This window comes from Rhinichthys klamathensis, unplaced genomic scaffold, assembly GCF_029890125.1.
Source record: "Rhinichthys klamathensis goyatoka isolate OS25496 unplaced genomic scaffold, OSU_Roscu_1.1 h1tg000019l_1, whole genome shotgun sequence".
NCBI classification, from domain to species: Eukaryota; Metazoa; Chordata; class Actinopteri; order Cypriniformes; family Leuciscidae; genus Rhinichthys; species Rhinichthys klamathensis.
In genome coordinates, this window is record NW_026606570.1 from 5,857,206 (window position 1) to 5,876,006 (window position 18,801).

General features: G+C 39.7%; 1 protein-coding gene across 7 annotated transcripts in view; it reads right to left on the reverse strand.

Annotated features, from left to right (window-relative positions):
• The window catches only part of camsap1b (calmodulin regulated spectrin-associated protein 1b), a 34,524-nt gene that overhangs the window by 4,664 nt on the left and 11,059 nt on the right, over window positions 1-18,801 (reverse strand). For 3 of the 7 annotated variants that reach the window (XM_056237099.1, XM_056237107.1, XM_056237067.1), the window contains exons 4-13: window positions 17,464-17,625; window positions 13,795-13,875; window positions 13,122-13,154; window positions 8,115-8,256; window positions 6,489-6,628; window positions 6,284-6,380; window positions 5,888-6,056; window positions 4,584-4,675; window positions 2,792-2,870; window positions 432-2,685 (exon numbers count right to left, since the gene is read on the reverse strand). In XM_056237099.1, the coding sequence (XP_056093074.1) occupies window positions 432-2,685; window positions 2,792-2,870; window positions 4,584-4,675; window positions 5,888-6,056; window positions 6,284-6,380; window positions 6,489-6,628; window positions 8,115-8,256; window positions 13,122-13,154; window positions 13,795-13,875; window positions 17,464-17,625 (3,249 nt within the window). Of the gene's footprint in view, window positions 1-431; window positions 2,686-2,791; window positions 2,871-4,583; window positions 4,676-5,887; window positions 6,057-6,283; window positions 6,381-6,488; window positions 6,629-8,114; window positions 8,257-13,110; window positions 13,155-13,794; window positions 13,876-17,463; window positions 17,626-18,801 lie in introns of those variants that run through there. The other 4 variants (XM_056237075.1, XM_056237091.1, XM_056237083.1 and 1 more) reach the window with 4 other exon arrangements.

An 18,801-nucleotide genomic window follows, 5' to 3' on the forward strand; every position in this document is an offset into this window, starting at 1 on the left:
AATAGACAGTTGTCTCATTTACACTCAGGCGCAGAACGCGCACTCTAGCTAACAGTCGGCAGTAGTTCTCTCGGTGTGTTCAAGTGCAACTTTTACCCCGACGCGAGGCGACAACACAGTCGGCTTTCATCAGCGCTAGTTCGTCGGCGTCGGCTTGGTGTGTTCCAGGCTTTATAGTTGTTATATGTTTGCTATAGCGTTCTGAGAGTTTTTTGTTTGTTTTAGCTAGGGTGTTGCTCAGTGTGGTTTGCTTACAGGTCCAGGTGAAAGTGGAAGTAGGACAAATTGCATGTAATGTAATACTTTGGGTTAGGGGATTCCACTAATAAAATGTTAGCAGTACATAAAATAAAAACTTTGCCAGAACAATACAACCCATTTTCCTTCAGATAAATATTTGTCTAATGTCTTGTTCACTGCACTGACTTTACCTTGAAAAAGAAGCCCATTCCAGACTTCTTTTCCCCATCACTTCCATCGGTGGTGACATCCAAAACATCCGTGCTTTCTTCATCTGGGTTGGAAGCCAAATCAGACAAGTCTACTTCAATAAGATTGACTTTTCCTCTAGAAATGTCCTCTGAGGAGATATTATCCCTGGCTGGCCCATCATCAAATGTAGCCTCAGTGTCCTGTAAGGTACTGGACATAGATTCTAAGGTGACACCAAGCGCCACAGAACTTGGTTCCCTAGAGACCATCCTCAAGTTAGCTTCATCATTAAGGTGGAATGTAGTGCTTTTTGGATTCCCTTTGTTAAAAGAGCTTTGCACAATGTCCTCAGACTCTGTTTTGGGGGGCCTGGCTCCTTGAATGAACCTGGCAGAGGTGCTGTCAGTAGGTGTAGGAGTAGTGCTCTTCTGCCCTTTGCTGTGCTCCTTAAGCAACAGCTCTGATGGTTTGGAACGGGGCCGTGCTGAACTTAGTTTGGGCGGCTTTCGTATCACAGGGCTGCCACTTGGTTCAACGAAATGTATAGAAGCTCTGATCCTGGCTTCAGATACATTACTTTGGTCACTGCTAGGTGGTTGAGCAGCACCTGTTGGAGACTGGAGATTCTGCTTCATAAGCACTTCCTGCTGGATTGAAAGTTGCATCATTTTCTGCTGAATGTTTCCTATGGCCTCGTTCAGCAACTCAATGGAGCGATTGCATTCGTTAAGATCTACCTCTTCATCCATATCTAAGGCACTAGGGGGCACAGGTCCCCCACCTGCCCACTCGAGAGATGCCTTCTCTGGCTCTTCAGCCTCTTTCGGCCCATCTCTTGAATCAACACAGGTATCATCTTTTGATGACTTCTCTTGATTGAGTTTTTGGCCATCTTTCAAGTAGTACTCAGACTTTGTAGGCTGAGGGAGAGTGTCACTCTTCCCTTTTTTTACTATGTGCAGGAAGGCTGCTTTTCCAAGCTTAAGCCTTTGTCTTGCCGTGAAGACCTCCATCTTCTTCTTTTGGGATTCAATTGCACGTCTCTTTTCTTCAAGTTGCATGTGAAGCTGAACAAGTTCAGAGGCCAGCATGTTGGTACTGTCCTTGTTCTGCGGTGTGGGACTCTGGTCTCTTTTTATCCTCCAGGACGTCAGAGGAAGGGGACAACTCTCTGAGCCATCAGGTGTTGTGCGCTGTGAGCTACTTGTGCTGGACCGGATGTCTTGGTTGCTACCAAACTTCAGCATCTTTCGTTCTGCAAAACTGGTCATACGCACACTGCCACTAGCCACACTGCTGACTTGGGACTGCTGGCCAGGGCTAGAGCACCTGCTCCCACCATCCTTATCCACATGTTCCTTTACATTCATATCCTCGCACAGTTTGGCCGACTCTTCGTCCTCCTCATAGAACTGTTTCTTGTCTGGATGGAGCTCTTTGGTGAGCTCTGCATCCTGCTCCTCAATGGTCTCCACGGTCTCTATATCAGACCCTGGATGGATGTCCCATGCTTGGACAGGGCTCTTGTCCTCAGGCACAGATGAATGAAGGTAAAACCCAGGTGACCGCTCAGCAGAAGACTGCTCAACGCTACTTGTCACCAGTGGTTTGAAAGCTTGCGTTTGCCCAGGGGCTAGAGGCACAAGTTCACTGGATTTGTGCTCGATAGTGGTCTCAAACTCAGAGCTGGTGTTGGGGGTAAAGGTCCGGTTAATGGTGTGCGGAGGTCTCCGTCTAGTAGATGAAAGAGCACTTTCTGCTCCTGCCACTCTTCGTGCTGACCCTCGATGCCGCCCTTCTCCTGACTCTTCTTCCTTATTCAGGCTTACGGACTTCTCTTTGGCTGGCCTGAGAACTGCAGGCATCAAAGGTTCCAGGAAGAAACTGGCGTTTCGGGATTCTGAGGATGCTTCCTCCTGTCTTCCCCAAATGCATGTTTTAGCACCAGGGGTAGCACTCTGTCGCTCTGCATCCTCAGAGTTTAACAGGGTGATGTCGTCCTTAGATGAATCGGCCCTGGCAATGGTTACCAGCTCATCCTCTTCATCCATGTTAACGTTGCCCAGTAGAGCATGGCCATTGATCCGTTTAACACTGCCGTGACCCGGATGGCTCTGGTGCTTGGGTGTGACAGTGGAAGCCAGGCTGTCCTCACTGATAGAGCAAGTCAGACTAACGCTGTCGCCCGAGGCCAAGTCTGCATCGCTGTCCGTAGCAGAGTGGAGAACATACCGATTCAGCTGAGACAGTGGCCTAATTATTATGATAAGAATTGATAAGAATTACCAAACTAAATATAAAATCAATGTAATGTCTTAAAATATGTTTTAAGTACTTATATTTAGCAATAGTGTTGTACCTCTGCCGTTTATCTGACCAAGCCACAGATCCTCTGGAGTGAGCTTCTTGCGTCAAAGAATTGGAGCGATTTCGACAGGCTAATAAGAAAAGCACAAGTCTGAGAATTTGATTACCTAATTCTAAGTCACTCACTAAAACAACCGCTGACTTGACACATCTAGGTCTACCCCCCACATTTTTCATATGAAAATTAACTAGTAGTAATTATTACAATACAACAGTTTGTCTAAATCAGCATAAATTGAGTGAAACAAATTGTAAGTATATTTCATAATTTATGCATTCATTCACATTACCATAATGCAGGAAAAAAATAGTACTAAAAAAACGAATGAAAACTTGAGTGGCCAAAAGGGCCTTAACAGTCATAAAAATAATGGGGTGGGAAGGGTCATCATGGGGCTAAAACCAACTTCATTTTCTTTAAGCCAAATATCATATTACTCAAATATTCTGGTTAGGACTTTGTTCTAAATAACTAATCCTCAGTATTCTGCCTAAACCGCTTAAGTTACAGATTACATTTAAACTTTAAGTTTATAATAATAAACAAATGGACAAAATATCCAACTTTCAAAGTTTAAGCAAAGGAACTTTAAAAAAAACACACAAATTAACTAGGGATGCACCGAATCCAGGATTCGGTTTCGGATTCGGCCGAATATTGGGCTTTTTAACAGGGTTCGGTTTCTGCCGAACCTTAGAATTTTTTTCCACCGAACCCTAGGCTTGCACTACGCGCGCTACGTCGATGTCGCTGCCGTTGATTACGGGAAGGTGTTTACCTTAGGCTTGTTCAACTTGAACCGGCGCTGCACAGACCGATTGGTGAATGACATCAGAGCATATCATCAGTATGACATCAGAGCGAATGGAGAGCAGACGGCTCCTTATGCTTTTGAAATGCTCTCGCGGTACTTTGATGTCATAAACCGATCGGTCTGTACAGCGCCGGTTCAAGTCAAACAAGCCCATAGTGTTACGCGTTGTGTCAGGAAGAAGAAAACAGACTCACGGAGGCAACTGGCATCTCACAACTCGCACTTTATTCCCCAATCGAACTCGTCTAACTGTCTGTCACACGTTCTACCGTCCACAGCGTTACTTAACAAAATAAGATAAAAATGAGCATCAAACAGAAATAACTCGCATACATGGGGTGTTCGAGGCGCACGGCACATACAATACAGACTGCAGACAGTTCAATAGGGAGCGAGCAGCTCTTAAAGGGGACACATCTTATTTCCACTTGTTACAGTAGGTGGACCGTTCGAATGCAGTTGGCTGTGAGAAAGTGAAAATGTAACTTTTGAGCAGAAAAAGTGTTGTTTGGCAGTACTTTCAGTCAAAAGAAGGCAATTCAAGACATGTCGAGCTACATGTTCAATTTGCAAAGCCAATTTGTCTCATGGTGGCAAGGACTCTAAACAATACACATCATCGCCGCTGTTAAAATGCATAATGTTGCTTATTCTTTTTTTTCTTTCTTTTTTTACAGTTAAAATAAAATAAAATGAAAAATCCACGTTGTTTACTTCATTAATGTGTTTACTTTGTTAATGGACTGAGGATGAGAGTAGGATTCGGTATTCGGTTTCGGATTCGGCAGAATCTTAACCAGTGGATTCGGTATTCGGCCGAACCCCACAAATCTGGATTCGGTGCATCCCTAAAATTAACTATATCTGAGACTCAAAATTTTTGGGTACCGTTCGTGTGAGCATGAAAACAACAACAAAAAATAGTTAAAGAGTATTTCTATGAATGGCAGCAGAAGCTTAATGCCATACCCGTGCTTTCTTCTCCTGGCTGAGCCTTCTTTTGTCTTTGTCTCAGTGGCAGAAGTGGATGGGAGGGGCTGAAGCTGGAACTCCCCTTATTACTGAAACAGCAAGCAGAGAACATGGTTGGCAAACCACCAGCACAAAAAAATAGGACGGATGATCTCCAGGCCCCCAGAGGTCTATCCAGCCAAAATCTAATCGTAACTGACATTAAACATTTTCCATGTGGATGGATAAATATAGACAAGCAGCACTGCTCCGTTTAGGACCTTAAAAAGAATAACTTCATCTAAAACAGTCTGAATACTACAATTACAGAGCACTAGCATGACATTAAAATGTATTTTATTTCCAAGTAGCTTGTATTTTTACTTTGCCTGTGAAATAAAAGTAAGCAAAGTAAAAATTCATTTAAGTTAGGCAGGGCAGGGCAGCGCAGTACTGTCTCAGCATGCCGAAAAAACACAGGCACAACATGACAAGGCAAAAGACATTATGAGACAATATATGATTCAAGCGTGAATCATAATCATGCAAGCAAAGTTCCTTCTAAAGTGCATGCATGAATGCAAAAGGAATATTTCCCAACATATGGAAGCCCACAGAGGTCCTACATTATTATTTATCTATCTTGTATTGCTCACATGACTAGTGATGAGCAAAACTATGTGATGCGATGCAATCTGGTTGTGCTTTAAAGGGGATGCAGCTACAGATTAAACTTTGTCAGCAAGTTAAATTAAAGCACAAACACAAACAAAAAATATCTAAATATAACCTCGACCTCACTAATTGACAAATAGGGTGTTGGACCCATTCCTAATTACAACATAAACAAATCTTAACAAGGTTATCTTGAGGTTATTTTTTTTCTTTTCAGAAAACGAAGAAAAATAACAGTAATACCTCTAGATAACCAAGTAACCGTCATCTTGAAACAGTTTTTTGAAACACACTCTAAGAGGTGGCCTACTAAAATGTGAAACATAGTCTAATAGATAAATGAACTCTTCTGCATTAGAAGTTTCATCATTTTACTTTGTGAAGAATGTCATAGTGAACACTCGGTCGGTGCATGGTGTTTTTTTACTCTGGTAGCTGAATTAGTAGGGGTCTGCCTGGTAGAAATGGTTTTAGTTTAGCAAGAAGGGAATGTTAGTTATAAGTTTATTTAGAAAGAAATCTGAGAATGACCAAAGAATATTTTTACATTGAAACAATGTTTGACCAGATCACTGACATTTACACCAACAACTACCACAATGAATGATTTTACACATGGAACAGAGACAAAATCATGAAGCACTTACAGAGGCTCAGATTCTTCAGGGTGCAGGAAGTACCTGTTACAAACTTCCGGGCTGCTCTGGACAGGAAGAGCTGGATCAACCACACCAGGAGACACCAGGAAGCTCCGTTTGGTGGCATTGGAGATGGGCACAGTAGGCCTGGCACACTTGGGCTGAGTCATTGCTCTTGCTGCAATGATAATATTAAGTCAAATTATTAGTACAATAGCCAACTTTTGAGGATGTTGGTTGAGGCTTCATGTAAACTTTATTGGTTTTTATTATATTGGCTTTATTAATTAAAAAATTAGATGTCAGCAAAAAAGGCAGAAAACACAAATCAACAACTTTAGGCACATCACACAATAATATGACAAATGCACAGTAAAAAAAAAAAAAAAAAAAAAAACTCTTCACCATCTTTAAATTCTTGAACATCTCTTGGCTGGACAAACTCAGGCTTGACAATCTCAAACCACCAGAAGAGCTCCGCTATAAATACCATGACGTTGTGCTGCAAAAAAAACACAAAAAAAACAGGGAATAAATCAAGAACAGATCCATAGGGAAATGAAACGTCCTGTTAATGATGAGATGCATTATACATAACTGAATAACTTACCTTGAGCACAGGAGGTGCATACAACATGTCCTCTAAAGTCAAATAGAAGCTTTTGTTAAGGTACTCATTGGCAAACTCTTTCAGCAGCTGGATATTATAAAGGCTGTCTGCTATTGAGGTCACCTCTTTCAAGCAGATGTCTGCAGATAACACAAAACACAAAGTTAGCAAACAAGCTATCCTGAGGCATGCAGGCTCTGCCATTCATGAACGCTAAACCAAGGGCTGAATCCAAAGAGGTCAATATTTGCTAGCGAGTTGAAGTATCAGAAAAGAACATTTCATAGAACCGTTACGAGATACACCACCAGGGAAATAAAACTACAGTCAAACAACATTATGAAAAGCAAACCAACAAACACAAACTTCAAGATACCTACTGTATCATATTTGATATGCAAATTTCTATGGCCTCTAAAATTGAAATTATCAACAATCAAAGCATCGCTGAAAAACCTACTAAATGCCTTCTGTCGTCTGATTGAAAGTTTTTACTTTTTTAATACTTTAATACTAATAGGCCTTTTAGTATAATTCTAAAAACGTGCCCTTTCAGGTAGTGGGAACATGCGTCTTTTTGCTTTGAATTGTTTACTGATTGTTTTACTGAAGTTAATTTACTGGACCGAAGCAACTTAGGTTTATTTGATTATCCATACATCATTTTTTTAGAGAAATCTGTTCAAATTAGACTATCAAATATGATACATCTGACTTTTGAGGAATATTTATTTGTAAATGTCTATATCATAATTGTATTGCATTGCATTATATGTTTTGCCCCCCACAATTAAAAACTACTTAGCTTAAATATAAGCATTTAAATATCATCATACTAAGACATATTATTGGACAATATAGTGACAATTTATGTACATTGTAAGTAGTCTGCTACACCGTTATATAATCTGGTTGAAGATCAGAATTTCATCTTACTTTTTGGCCATATAAATATCAGTAATTGCACCCAATTGCATATATTTGCTCAGTTTTGGGCCTTCAGGTGTTTCTTTCCTCGTTGTACTATGCAAGTCATACTGTGAGCCATAAAAGCATGGACCTGGTTTCACAGACAGGGCTTAGATTAACCCAGGATTAGGCCTTAGTTCAATTAGGACATTTAAGTAGCTTTTTATAAAGATTCCTTAGAAGAAGAAAAAAAGCATTACTGCTGTGCATCTTGAGAAAAACAATGACACTGACATGTCTATAAAGGCTCAATCAACAAATTATTTCATATGTAAAGATTTACAAGATTAAAATGAAGTGCAGCACCAATCTTGAAGGGACAGTGTGTTAAAATACTTTCTCTTTTTCCAGCTGAATGTGCAGTAAATAACTGTGGGTCCATGTTGATTTTCCTAAAAAGTAAGCTGTGGCGCCATCAAAACATGTTCTGTTTGTTTAAGCTGCCTGACATAGCAACAACTGTCTCAACCAATGGCGTAACTGGAGGGGGGTCTACTTAATAAACTGTTTAGGAGGAAGTAGGGGGCAGGGTGGAGGAGGCAGAAGGAGTGTTTGGGAGACCTGATTAAATTTGGTGCCACTAGCGGTGAAGAGATTACACGCAGGTCTGAAATTCCTTTAAAAATACTAGTTAACTAGTTTGTTATTTCACTCTACCATCAAGCTTCATCAGGTCTGGGCAGTAGTAATGGACCACAGTCAGCAGTGCAGCACCGTCACACACGTCCCTGATCAGGTCCTCCAGAAGGGGGAAGAAGGGCATCTGTCTACCTGAGGCATGATCCCGCCGATACCGTACCTAGAGGTGACATGAGAGGAGGCCAAATTGTCAAAAACACCTACAACAACAGGCTTTATTCCACAAAGTAACCTTTGGTATGTGGCACTGGTATCATGTAGGCAAGAGGCACTTTTGCAAGAGGAACATATTTGATCCTTGAGGCTAAATAGTATTTGTCGGTCTAACAAAACTAGATAGCCACTTGACAACAGTTATAACATAAGTGACTAAGACTAACAGACAAGTTAAAGGATTAGTTCATCCAAATAAAAACTAAATTGTCATTTACTAAACCTCATGTCATTAAAAAAAAAAAATTCCAAGAGAGACAAAAAGAGATGTTTAGCAGAATGTCAAAGTTGCTCTTCTCCATATTACATAAGTGAATAGGGACTGGGGCTGTGAAAAAAAACATTATAATAATAAAAATAATTGGTCAATCGATTCATTTTTTTTTTTTTACTAATCACAATTTTTCTGTAATTAATTGCACCTAACATTAAACATTTTTAATATATTTTTATATTGTAATACCTTAACGTCGAATCTCCAAAACAATATAGAAACAACAAAGACAGTATATTTAAATTTATGGCACCCTTTTATTTTATTTATTTTGGTCTCTATTGATTTTTCCCCCAAAATTGTAGCCATTAATTATAGCCATTCAACATTACAGTATAATCAATACTATTATTAATGTCAATATAATATACATTTTAACATTTAATAAGCTTTAAAAAAATAACAACTTTTAAATTAAGTGAACTTAAAACAATCTTCACATAAACCCATTGTAATAAATGTCACATTTAGCTGTGCCTTTAATATAATCAGGGCTCAACACTAAGGTTATTTTCTACTTATTTTATCTAATTAGGCCTATAAATTGAATATAGATTAATCCTTATAAAAGCTACAAAAGTTATTCAGTCAAGAGCAGTGTGATTTTCTCTTTGATTAACATTAAGAACACAAACAGCAGCAGGTTTATTGAGACATTTAAGACCTGACACATCCTATTTTTTCTTTACATTCATTTACCACTTTTTTACTCATTTAAAGGGGTCATGAACTGGCTTTTTAAATTGTTTTATATTGTTGTCTGAGGTCAACTTATGACGTTCGCTTGTTTTTTACATTCAAAAACATCAAAATGAATAGGTAATAGGCTATTTTCTACCCTAGTTTTGAGCCTAGCTCAAAAACGCTCGGTTTTTATTGGCGTCTCGCATTGAAGACTTGTAAGTAAACGCCCACTGCTGTGAGTGGATAACAGTTTTGCATATTATAATGAGTTTCGTGTAATGCGCGAATCGGTGGACGGGGCTAAACCGTCCGTGTTGAAGTAGGCGTTGATCTTCTTCTGCGGGGGTGGTGTTTTATCCTCTTGGTCTTCATAGTTCCCCACTTTGAAAAACGAGTCGTTTGCTGAGCCTGGTGTCAATAAAAGCTTTTATTGGACTAACAAGGACGTTTTCAGTTCTGAAACTTACAGGATATTCTTATAATTTGATGACCTCTTAGATGTCAAAAGCTCAAGGAAAATTTGATTTCTCAGTTCATCACCCCTTTAAGACTATGCTTACGAGGATTCTTGACAAAATGGGAATTGTCCGGCATTCTGTGTCGGTGTCAGTAATTTTTATTTTTGCAGTTAACGTGTCTTTTCTTCTTGGCCTGTTTTTGTATGACCCTGCTGAACCAATGAGCGTTTTGCTGTCCATTGGCCACGCCTTAATTTCGCAATATCTAGTATTGCATTAGTATTGCATCCTCCTCATGAGCATTTAATAATTTTTGACTTTTCAGTGCGAGTTAAATCTCTGTTATGGCCCATTTTACCTGTAAAAGAAAACCTGCTTAATAATTATGCACACCTGAATATAAGGTGTTTTTTCACTTCCGACATTATATATCACTGATAAATTATTAAATACAAAAAGGAATAGTAGTTATTAAGATTGATGTGGTTTGGAATTGGTAAAATGTGCTTGGGAAAAAAAATCAGAATATCAACTTGCATAATGATTATGCACGCACTGTATATGTGTGTATATACACTCACCGGCCACTTTATTAGGTACACCTGTCCAACTGCTCGTTAACACTTAATTTCTAAGCAGCCAATCACATGGCGGCAACTCAGTGCATTTATGCATGTAGACATGGTCAAGACAATCTCCTGCAGTTCAAACCGAGCATCAGTATGGGGAAGAAAGGTGATTTGAGTGACTTTGAACGTGGCATGATTGTTGGTGCCAGAAGGGCTGGTCTGAGTATTTCAGAAACTGCTAATCTACTGGGATTTTCACGCACAACCATCTCTAGGGTTTACAGAGAATGGTCCGAAAAAGAAAAAACATCCAGTGAGCGGCAGTTCTGTGGGCGGAAATGCCTTGTTGATGCCAGAGGTCAGAGGAGAATGGCCAGACTGGTTCGAGCTGATAGAAGGGCAACAGTGGCTGAAATAACCACTCGTTACAACCGAGGTATGCAGCAAAGCATTTGTGAAGCCACAACACGCACAACCTTGAGGCGGATGGGCTACAACAGCAGAAAACTCCACCGGGTACCACTCATCTCCACTACAAATAGGAAAAAGAGGCTACAATTTGCAAGAGCTCACCAAAATTGAACAGTTGAAGACTGGAAAAATGTTGCCTGGTCTGATGAGTCTCGATTTCTGTTGAGACATTCAGATGTTAGAGTCAGAATTTGGCGTAAACAGAATGAGAACATGGAACCATCATGCCTTGTTACCACTGTGCAGGCTGGTGGTGGTGGTGTAATGGTGTGGGGGATGTTTTCCTGGCACACTTTAGGCCCCTTAGTGCCAATTGGGCATCGTTTAAATGCCACGGCCTACCTGAGCATTGTTTCTGACCATGTCCATCCCTTTATGGCCACCATGTACCCATCCTCTGATGGCTACTTCCACCATGTCACAAAGCTCTAATCATTTCAAATTGGTTTCTTGAACATGACAATGAGTTCACTGTACTAAAATGGCCTCCACAGTCACCAGATCTCAACCCAATAGAGCATCTTTGGGATGTGGTGGAACGGGAGATTCGCATCATGGATGTGCAGCCGACAAATCTGCGACAACTGTGTGATGCCATCATGTCAATATGGACCAAACTCCCTGAGGAATGCTTCCAGCACCTTGTTGAATCTATGCCACGAAGAATTGAGGCAGTTCTGAAGGCAAAAGGGGGTCCAACCCGTTACTAGCATGGGGTACCTAATAAAGTGGCCGGTGAGTGTATATATATATACAAACGTACAGCAGCATATTAAAAAATGTCAATGCAACTTATGAACTAAAACAAAATGAGTTCTTCTGCTCCAATGTAGCTCTAAAATGTCCAGGTCCAGGCCCAGTTCTCATTCACTTTTTGTTGTGCGGAAAAGATCAGCTTGGAAATTCTTCTCAACTACTCCTTTTAGGTTCCATTGATAAAGCAATAGCATAAGGGGTTTGGAACAACATGAGGGTAAATAAATGATGGCACTTTTAATTTTTGGGTAAACTGATCCTTTACGCAACAATCCAGCAGAACAGTGACTGGCCACAAAATAGTTTATCACAACAAACTTAATTCAACAACAACTAGTGATATGAAATCATAAGAGCAAGAAACATTGATACACTGTTGATACTTATAGGACTAAAACTACACTTTCTTATTAATGGTTGCATAAAACACCTGTGAAAACCAACAAAAAGACAAGAACCAAAAATACGAACGATCCGCAAATGTAGTGGTCGACTGATGTGAATCGTTTGCTTGCCAATATCTTAGAGCAGTGGTTCTCAACATTTTGTATGTGGTCTTTATTTAACACCTGATTCAGATCATCAGCTTGTTAGAAAATAGCTCCATGAACTGAACTAAGAGTGTCAGATAAGGGAGACATTCAAAATGTGCAGAGCAGGCTTAGAGAGCAGGGAAGCAGACGGCTGATATAAAGCCGATATGCATGATATCACATTTAAAGACAGTAAATAATACATTAATAATTTCTGTAATGAAATATATATTTATTTGACATTTTCTGAAATAATTCCATCATGCACCGAGGTATATGTATACGGAAAAAAGTATTATAGCGTTTCGATTTATATCAGACAGATCTGTTAGCAGGCACTGGGGTTCTCAGTGCTGTCAAAATAAAAGTCCCTCTTCTACGACTCTTATCAGACACACTGAAAAAATAAATCTATCAGCCAATGGCGATAATTAAAATGAAAGCCAGATATCGGCCTGCATATTAACCATATATATTGGTTGACCACTACAGCATCTACACATTTATCACAGCAGCCATAATCATAATCGTGTAAATGTATTCAAGTGTTCAGCCCTAACAGACGTCTAGGTTTCAGACAGGACACAGTGAAATCTAGACAGATCTAAAGGTAAAGGTAGCAGAATGGAGACAGAGGATCTCTGTGCCACTCATGAAACCCCCACAAAATCCGCATGCAATGGGCAGGTACAAACACAAGATCAGCCTGAAGGACAGACTAAGCCGAGAGACAGACAGAACAAGAAATAGACAAATGAAGATGGAAATGACAGCAAAAGATGAGAAGACGAAAGCCAAAGTAAGAGACTCCAACACACACAAACTCTCTCTCAAGCACACACACGCACACACAAATTACGCTCAGCGGCATGTGTTAGCTCATAACTGCATGTGCTCAAAGGGTGAAAGGCAGATCATTTTGCGCGATTACAGCGTGAGCCACTGCACAACAGTGTCTTCCAGTGTGCACTGATTAGATAAAAGCGTGACCTGAGTGGTGATGGCGTACGTCGGGACTGACACATACTACGCGTGCAGTGGAGAGGAAGCACTCACAGCAAACTTACAGGTACTAGTTTCCAATACCATTTTGAGGGAGACTATCCCAGTAGCGAGGGAGGAGGTTAGAGGGAAAGAGACGGGAAGAGGAGCAGAGAAGATGTAAAGTCAGGGAAGAAAAGAGCAGACAGATGTGACCCTGCTATGAGGTTAGAGGAGAAACAGGAGTGATGCCACTGAAGATAATAGATCATTTCCACAAGCCGTTTGTTGTTACATTAGTATTATGTATTCAGATGAGTCTTGACATTTCAGTTGACACCTGAGGTCCTGTTTACACCTGGTATTAACAACCGTTGCATTTGATATGATAAAGTGGTCAGACGATTGCATGTCTCAAACACGTCTCCAGTAAGTGAACACTTGAAATTAGAGACTTTGAAAATGGAGAAAGAAAAATGTCTAATTGTTAGATTTCCAATTAAAATTGCAATTATTTACAAAACCAAACCAAAAAAAATATATAAAAACCCCTTTCCCCCTAACATTTCCTTCAATGCAGTTTTAATAAAGTTTTCTAGACACATACAACCCTGTTCACACTTGTCTTTAACGATGTTCACTTGTGAATGGATTCCTCAAGACAGATGTTAAAACCAGGTCTAAACAGCACCTGAGAATTAGAGAGTTTTTTACAATCTATGACTATGAGTGAAACACTTGTGCTGGGATGTCTGGTACCTTCTGATGACTTGGAGAATCCAGCAGATGCTGTTTTGATTTGTGCTCCATCTCTGTGATCTCCCTCATTTTCAGGTTCACCTGCAGCACAAAGAAGGGGAGTGCTATGATACATATAAAATAATTCACAATAAACATCTGAAATTTCTAAAGCCTTCTTTTAAAAATGCTGGCAGAGATCTTCATGCTTGCATGAATGGACATGATCTGGCCAAGCACTGAAAGGCCCCCTAAGTAGTCTCAGCCTCAGACGTCACGCCCACGGAACGTTGGCTAAACGTCTGATGCATATGGTACACTTAACTGGAAACACTTCAGGAATGTCGAAGTCGTCATCTGATTGGTTGAATTTTATCGGATTTCCGGGGGGTGCGAGTGTCGCGTTTATTTTCGGTCTGCCGGGAAACAAAGCGCAGACGTGTGATTGCGGAAGAAAAACTGTTGTGTTTACATGAGTGACAATGAGCATTTATCAAGATCAGCTAAACGTAGGATTTCTCAAAAGTATGCGAGGTTCACGGCGTAGACTCTTTAAGAGATGTCCAGGAGTTTTGTTTGAGGCACTTAGTGGAGACAAAAAGAGATATTTTAGCCTGTTTGCCGACGGGATTTGGGAAGAGTATTATTTTCCAAGCCTGGCCGACCCTTTGTCAGCATTTATAAGGATTCCCAGCAGATCCAACTTTACTAGTTGTGTGTCCCCTCCTATCTATTACATAGCTGTCAACCCTCCCGTTTTTTCCGGGTTTCTCACGTATTTTAGCTCTTTTCCCGCTGTCTTCCCGTTTTATTATTTTCCCGTAAAATATCCCGTATTTTTACGCTCTGATTGTGTGAGACGTACATGCTCGGGCAGATTCGGCTTGAAGTCGTTCATCCTCGGATGCGGCGCCGCGCTTACAAAAAAAGCTGTGCACACAGCCAAGCGAAATGGGGTCTTGACGGTCTTGCGCACCCAACGCGTAATCTTTGCCGCGCTCGTGCGGACGCGTCAAGTATAGGGGTGTAACGATTCATTCGTTTTCTCGATGCATCGATTACAAATCCTGACGATGCATATGCATCGATCTTGAAACATGTATTTCGAATTGTGAATCGTTTATTTCGGTCAATATTCGATTTAAAATGCTAAGAATCGAATAATTTGCGATTCTATATCGATTCAGTGCTTTAAAACATAAAAACAGTAATTAAATGACTACATGCGCGAATTAATGAGGCGTTGTGCGGCGTCAATTCGCGTCCTCACAGCTCTCACATACTCGCTGCACTCTTACCATCTTTCACTGGATTTCGCTCGCGCTCGGTCCCATATAGGTCTCGTCTGCAGATTTTTGAGCAGTCCGTGTTTGAGCTCTCCTCAGGACAGCCATTGGTGTTCACATGAGCAGATGACAGCTCTCTATCGAGAAAGCAAGCCATTGATAAAGCTGCCATATCATTGCGCGGGCAGCCGGGCACTGCTATGAAACAACGCGTTCGTTGCGTGGAAACGTCACCGACTCACCGTTATTTTCTTTAAGATAAGATACTGAAGTTTTACGGAAATGGGTCATACCCGTCCTGAGCAGTTAAAGTAAAACCCCACTTATTCAAGGGTGCGCATTTATTACATGCATGGAAAGAGAAAACGTATTTAGGTGTCTAAAATGTACACCGATTAATCATGAATGATGAATGAAATGTAACTTAATGTCGTTAAACTGAACTGATGAAATAACTACAACATTAATTACACTGAAATAAGAGCGAGTGGTTTATCCATCAATCAGATGCGCATTAAAGTTGCATTCATAATCGTTAATAGCAAAAGTAGACAGCCGGCGCGTTTTCTTTCAGAATCACAAGGAAAATGTTCAGTCGGATAAAGAGAACAAAGAGTATAGCTATTCCATGAGGAAACGTTAGTTAAGGTTTTAGTTGGGAAAGTTCATGGTATTTTTAGTCTCACAATGGAAGGATGTTTAATGTAGGAACACTTTAAGGTTGTGTATCCATTCCTACAAAATAGTTAGCATGATGAACTATACTTTTAAAGCCTTTTTAAATCTTGGTTTACATTTTTACAAATGCTAATTTATAGGCTTTGGAAATATTTTTTATAAGAATAGGTTCATTAAAAACTAACAGGAACTAACGTTAACAATAGACAAAATGTCGTTTTGTTTTTTTTCTTTCTTTTTTTTTTCACTCTCTGACCCCCGAAGGCAGCTGTATAATTCACACCCTGACTAAGACCCATTGGGGGAAGCATTTAAATAATCCTATGAATGCATATAAAAAATTAAGAATCGAATCGAATTAATCGAATCGCATCGAATTTTAATGTGAATCGCATCGAATCGAATCTTTCTGAATTTGCAAAAATCGTTCTTGAATCGAATCGAAAACCTATGAATCGTGAATCGAATCGATTCGCTGCCTACCCAAAGATTCACAGCCCTAGTCAAGTATAAACAATTATACTCCGTGTCAGCGCGCGCTTTGATCGGTAAAGGAGCACAGACCTCTCCCTAATCATCTCCAGCAGCCCCCGAAGCACCACGTACCGTTTCCCTCGTAAGCTGATATTAGTATTTAAACATTCTCTGATAAAAAATGTTTAAAAAATGACACACTTTCTCTAATACACACACACTGTCTCTTTCTCTCTCACTCATTTGTAGTTATAAACTCTTTAGACTTTTAATGATTAGTGCTTTATTTTTAAAGTTTGTGGTGGGTAAGAATCGTGTAAAAAAATTCCCTTATTTTGGGGATGGATTCCGGGAAATCTCCCTTATATTCAATGTTCAATGTTGACAGCTATGATCTATTATGGAAGATCAAGTGAAATACCTAACTGTGAAGGGGATATCAGCCGCGTTTGCGGGCAAACATGAAACAACAGACGCTGACATCGCAGCTGGCCGATTCAGTATTGTGTTCGGTTTTCTTCTCCTCCTTTGATTTTCTATGCTGACTGACTTGTTGCACGCCGGTCTGTTGTTGTGGGGACATTTCCACGTGACGCTGAACGAAACGAACTGTAATTGGTTGTTTGACATGTCGGTCAAACGGCCTTATGGGCGGGCCTTGGCCAAAGAAAGCTGCTATGAGTTCCAGACCTTCAGCCGTCAGTCTGAAGGTCTGGCTACGCGAGACTACCCCCTAAGTGACTAGACAAATGCAGGTAAGCTATTAGTACATGTAACACAATATGTCTATTCAAACTGAAATTTCACCATTTAAACTGTGTTCAGTTAAAAAGCAAGTTAGTCTGATACATCAAGGACAGTTCCAATACAAACATGACTTGACTAAGGGGCACACCCTTAAAGGACAAGTTCGGTATTTTTTTTTATCGTAGTTTTTGTCCAAGTCAAGTCAAATGGAGTTGTTCAAAAACTACGATAAAACCTGTTGGAAAGCATCTTTTTCAGCGATTTTTGTGTGAGCATATCAGTGAACACCCCTGACCACTCGGTGAGTTTAACGTCTTTGTAAACTAAAGTTTAATGCGTTTTAGGAAGGATTGTTCCAGTGCACCTATGCAACCATTGTGGAGGTGGGGGGGTGCAGATTTGTCCAGATTTTTATCTTAACCGTTCTATTTCATCAGAAACGATCTTGAAACAGGGCTTTAAGTGTAAAATACCGAACTTGTCCTTTAAAAAAAAAAAAACACACCTTGTTGATCCAGAAGATCATAGCATCCTCAAGGTCAAAAGGGAGCTCTTTGGAGGCACTGAATGTGGAGAACCGCTTCACGCAGGACACAACCTTCTCGATGCTGATCATCTCCACAGTGTAGGCCATCATCAAAGCATCAATCATGGGGATGTGAGAACTCTGTGCCACAAAACAGAGGACAAAGAAGTGTCACATTACTGCACTTTCATGCAGCACAATGCATTTTATCTATAAATTTCATGACAGCATAAAGTACATTTGTAAATGTAGTACTATAGGGATATTCATTTCATTTTTTTAACGTCAAGCAAAGCTCTTTAACCGATCATAAACCGACACGATTGTTAAATTAGAATTAAATTAGAATGGATAAGTGTCTATGACCCAATAGATAGTTTATTTAATGCCATGATACCATCTTAGATGATACCATCTAAGGCTATTTTTATTTTTACAAATATCATATAAATACTATAAAACCAAGCAAACAAACACAAAGTCATATTATACAATTCGTTTTAAATTAACAAATGATAAAAAAATCCCAAACCTTTTCAGGCATAATCTTACTAAATAAGTCCCATTCAAAATAACAAGTGTTTATTATGTTTGTAAACATTTTGCTTTATTTACCGGTATTTTACGTTATTTCCGAATTTAATAATAAAATGCAACTTGTACAAGATTTATCCCTTTCTTTTCTCTATCAAAAATGCGCAAAATGCGCAAAGACGCATCTATTTAGCCAGGCATTCATATAAATGTTATCTTACAGTTACTGTAAATTCGGCCTCTACTTCATAAACGCCAGAGGAGAACTGGCCCCGACTGAGCTTGGGTTCTCCCAAGGTTTTTTTTTCTCCATTGGGTCATCTGATGGAGTTTTAGGACACCATCGGGTCACTTGATGGAGTTTTTCGGTTCCTTGCCACTGTTGCCTTTGGCTTGCTCAGTTGGGGATATTCAAAATAAATGACCCAACATACCACTGATCAGCTCTACCAAACTTGGATGTCTTTTTCCAGTAATAAACAAACACTGTTAAGTTGTTTTGATTGATACTGTGAAGCAGCTTTGATACAATCTGTATTGTGAAAAGCGCTATATAAATATATTTGACTTGACTTGAAACATTTTAAAATATCTTGAAAAATGACTTGAATTACTTTTTAAACCATTTAACTGATAATATTAATTGGTCAAAATTCTTAGAGGTTAGCGGTTAGTTAATTATTAGTAATTAGATAATAATTAGAAAACTTTGTTCCACACCAGCATCATGCAAAAAATGTAAATAAATGAATATTATTCATTTATAATAAATATAATGCATAT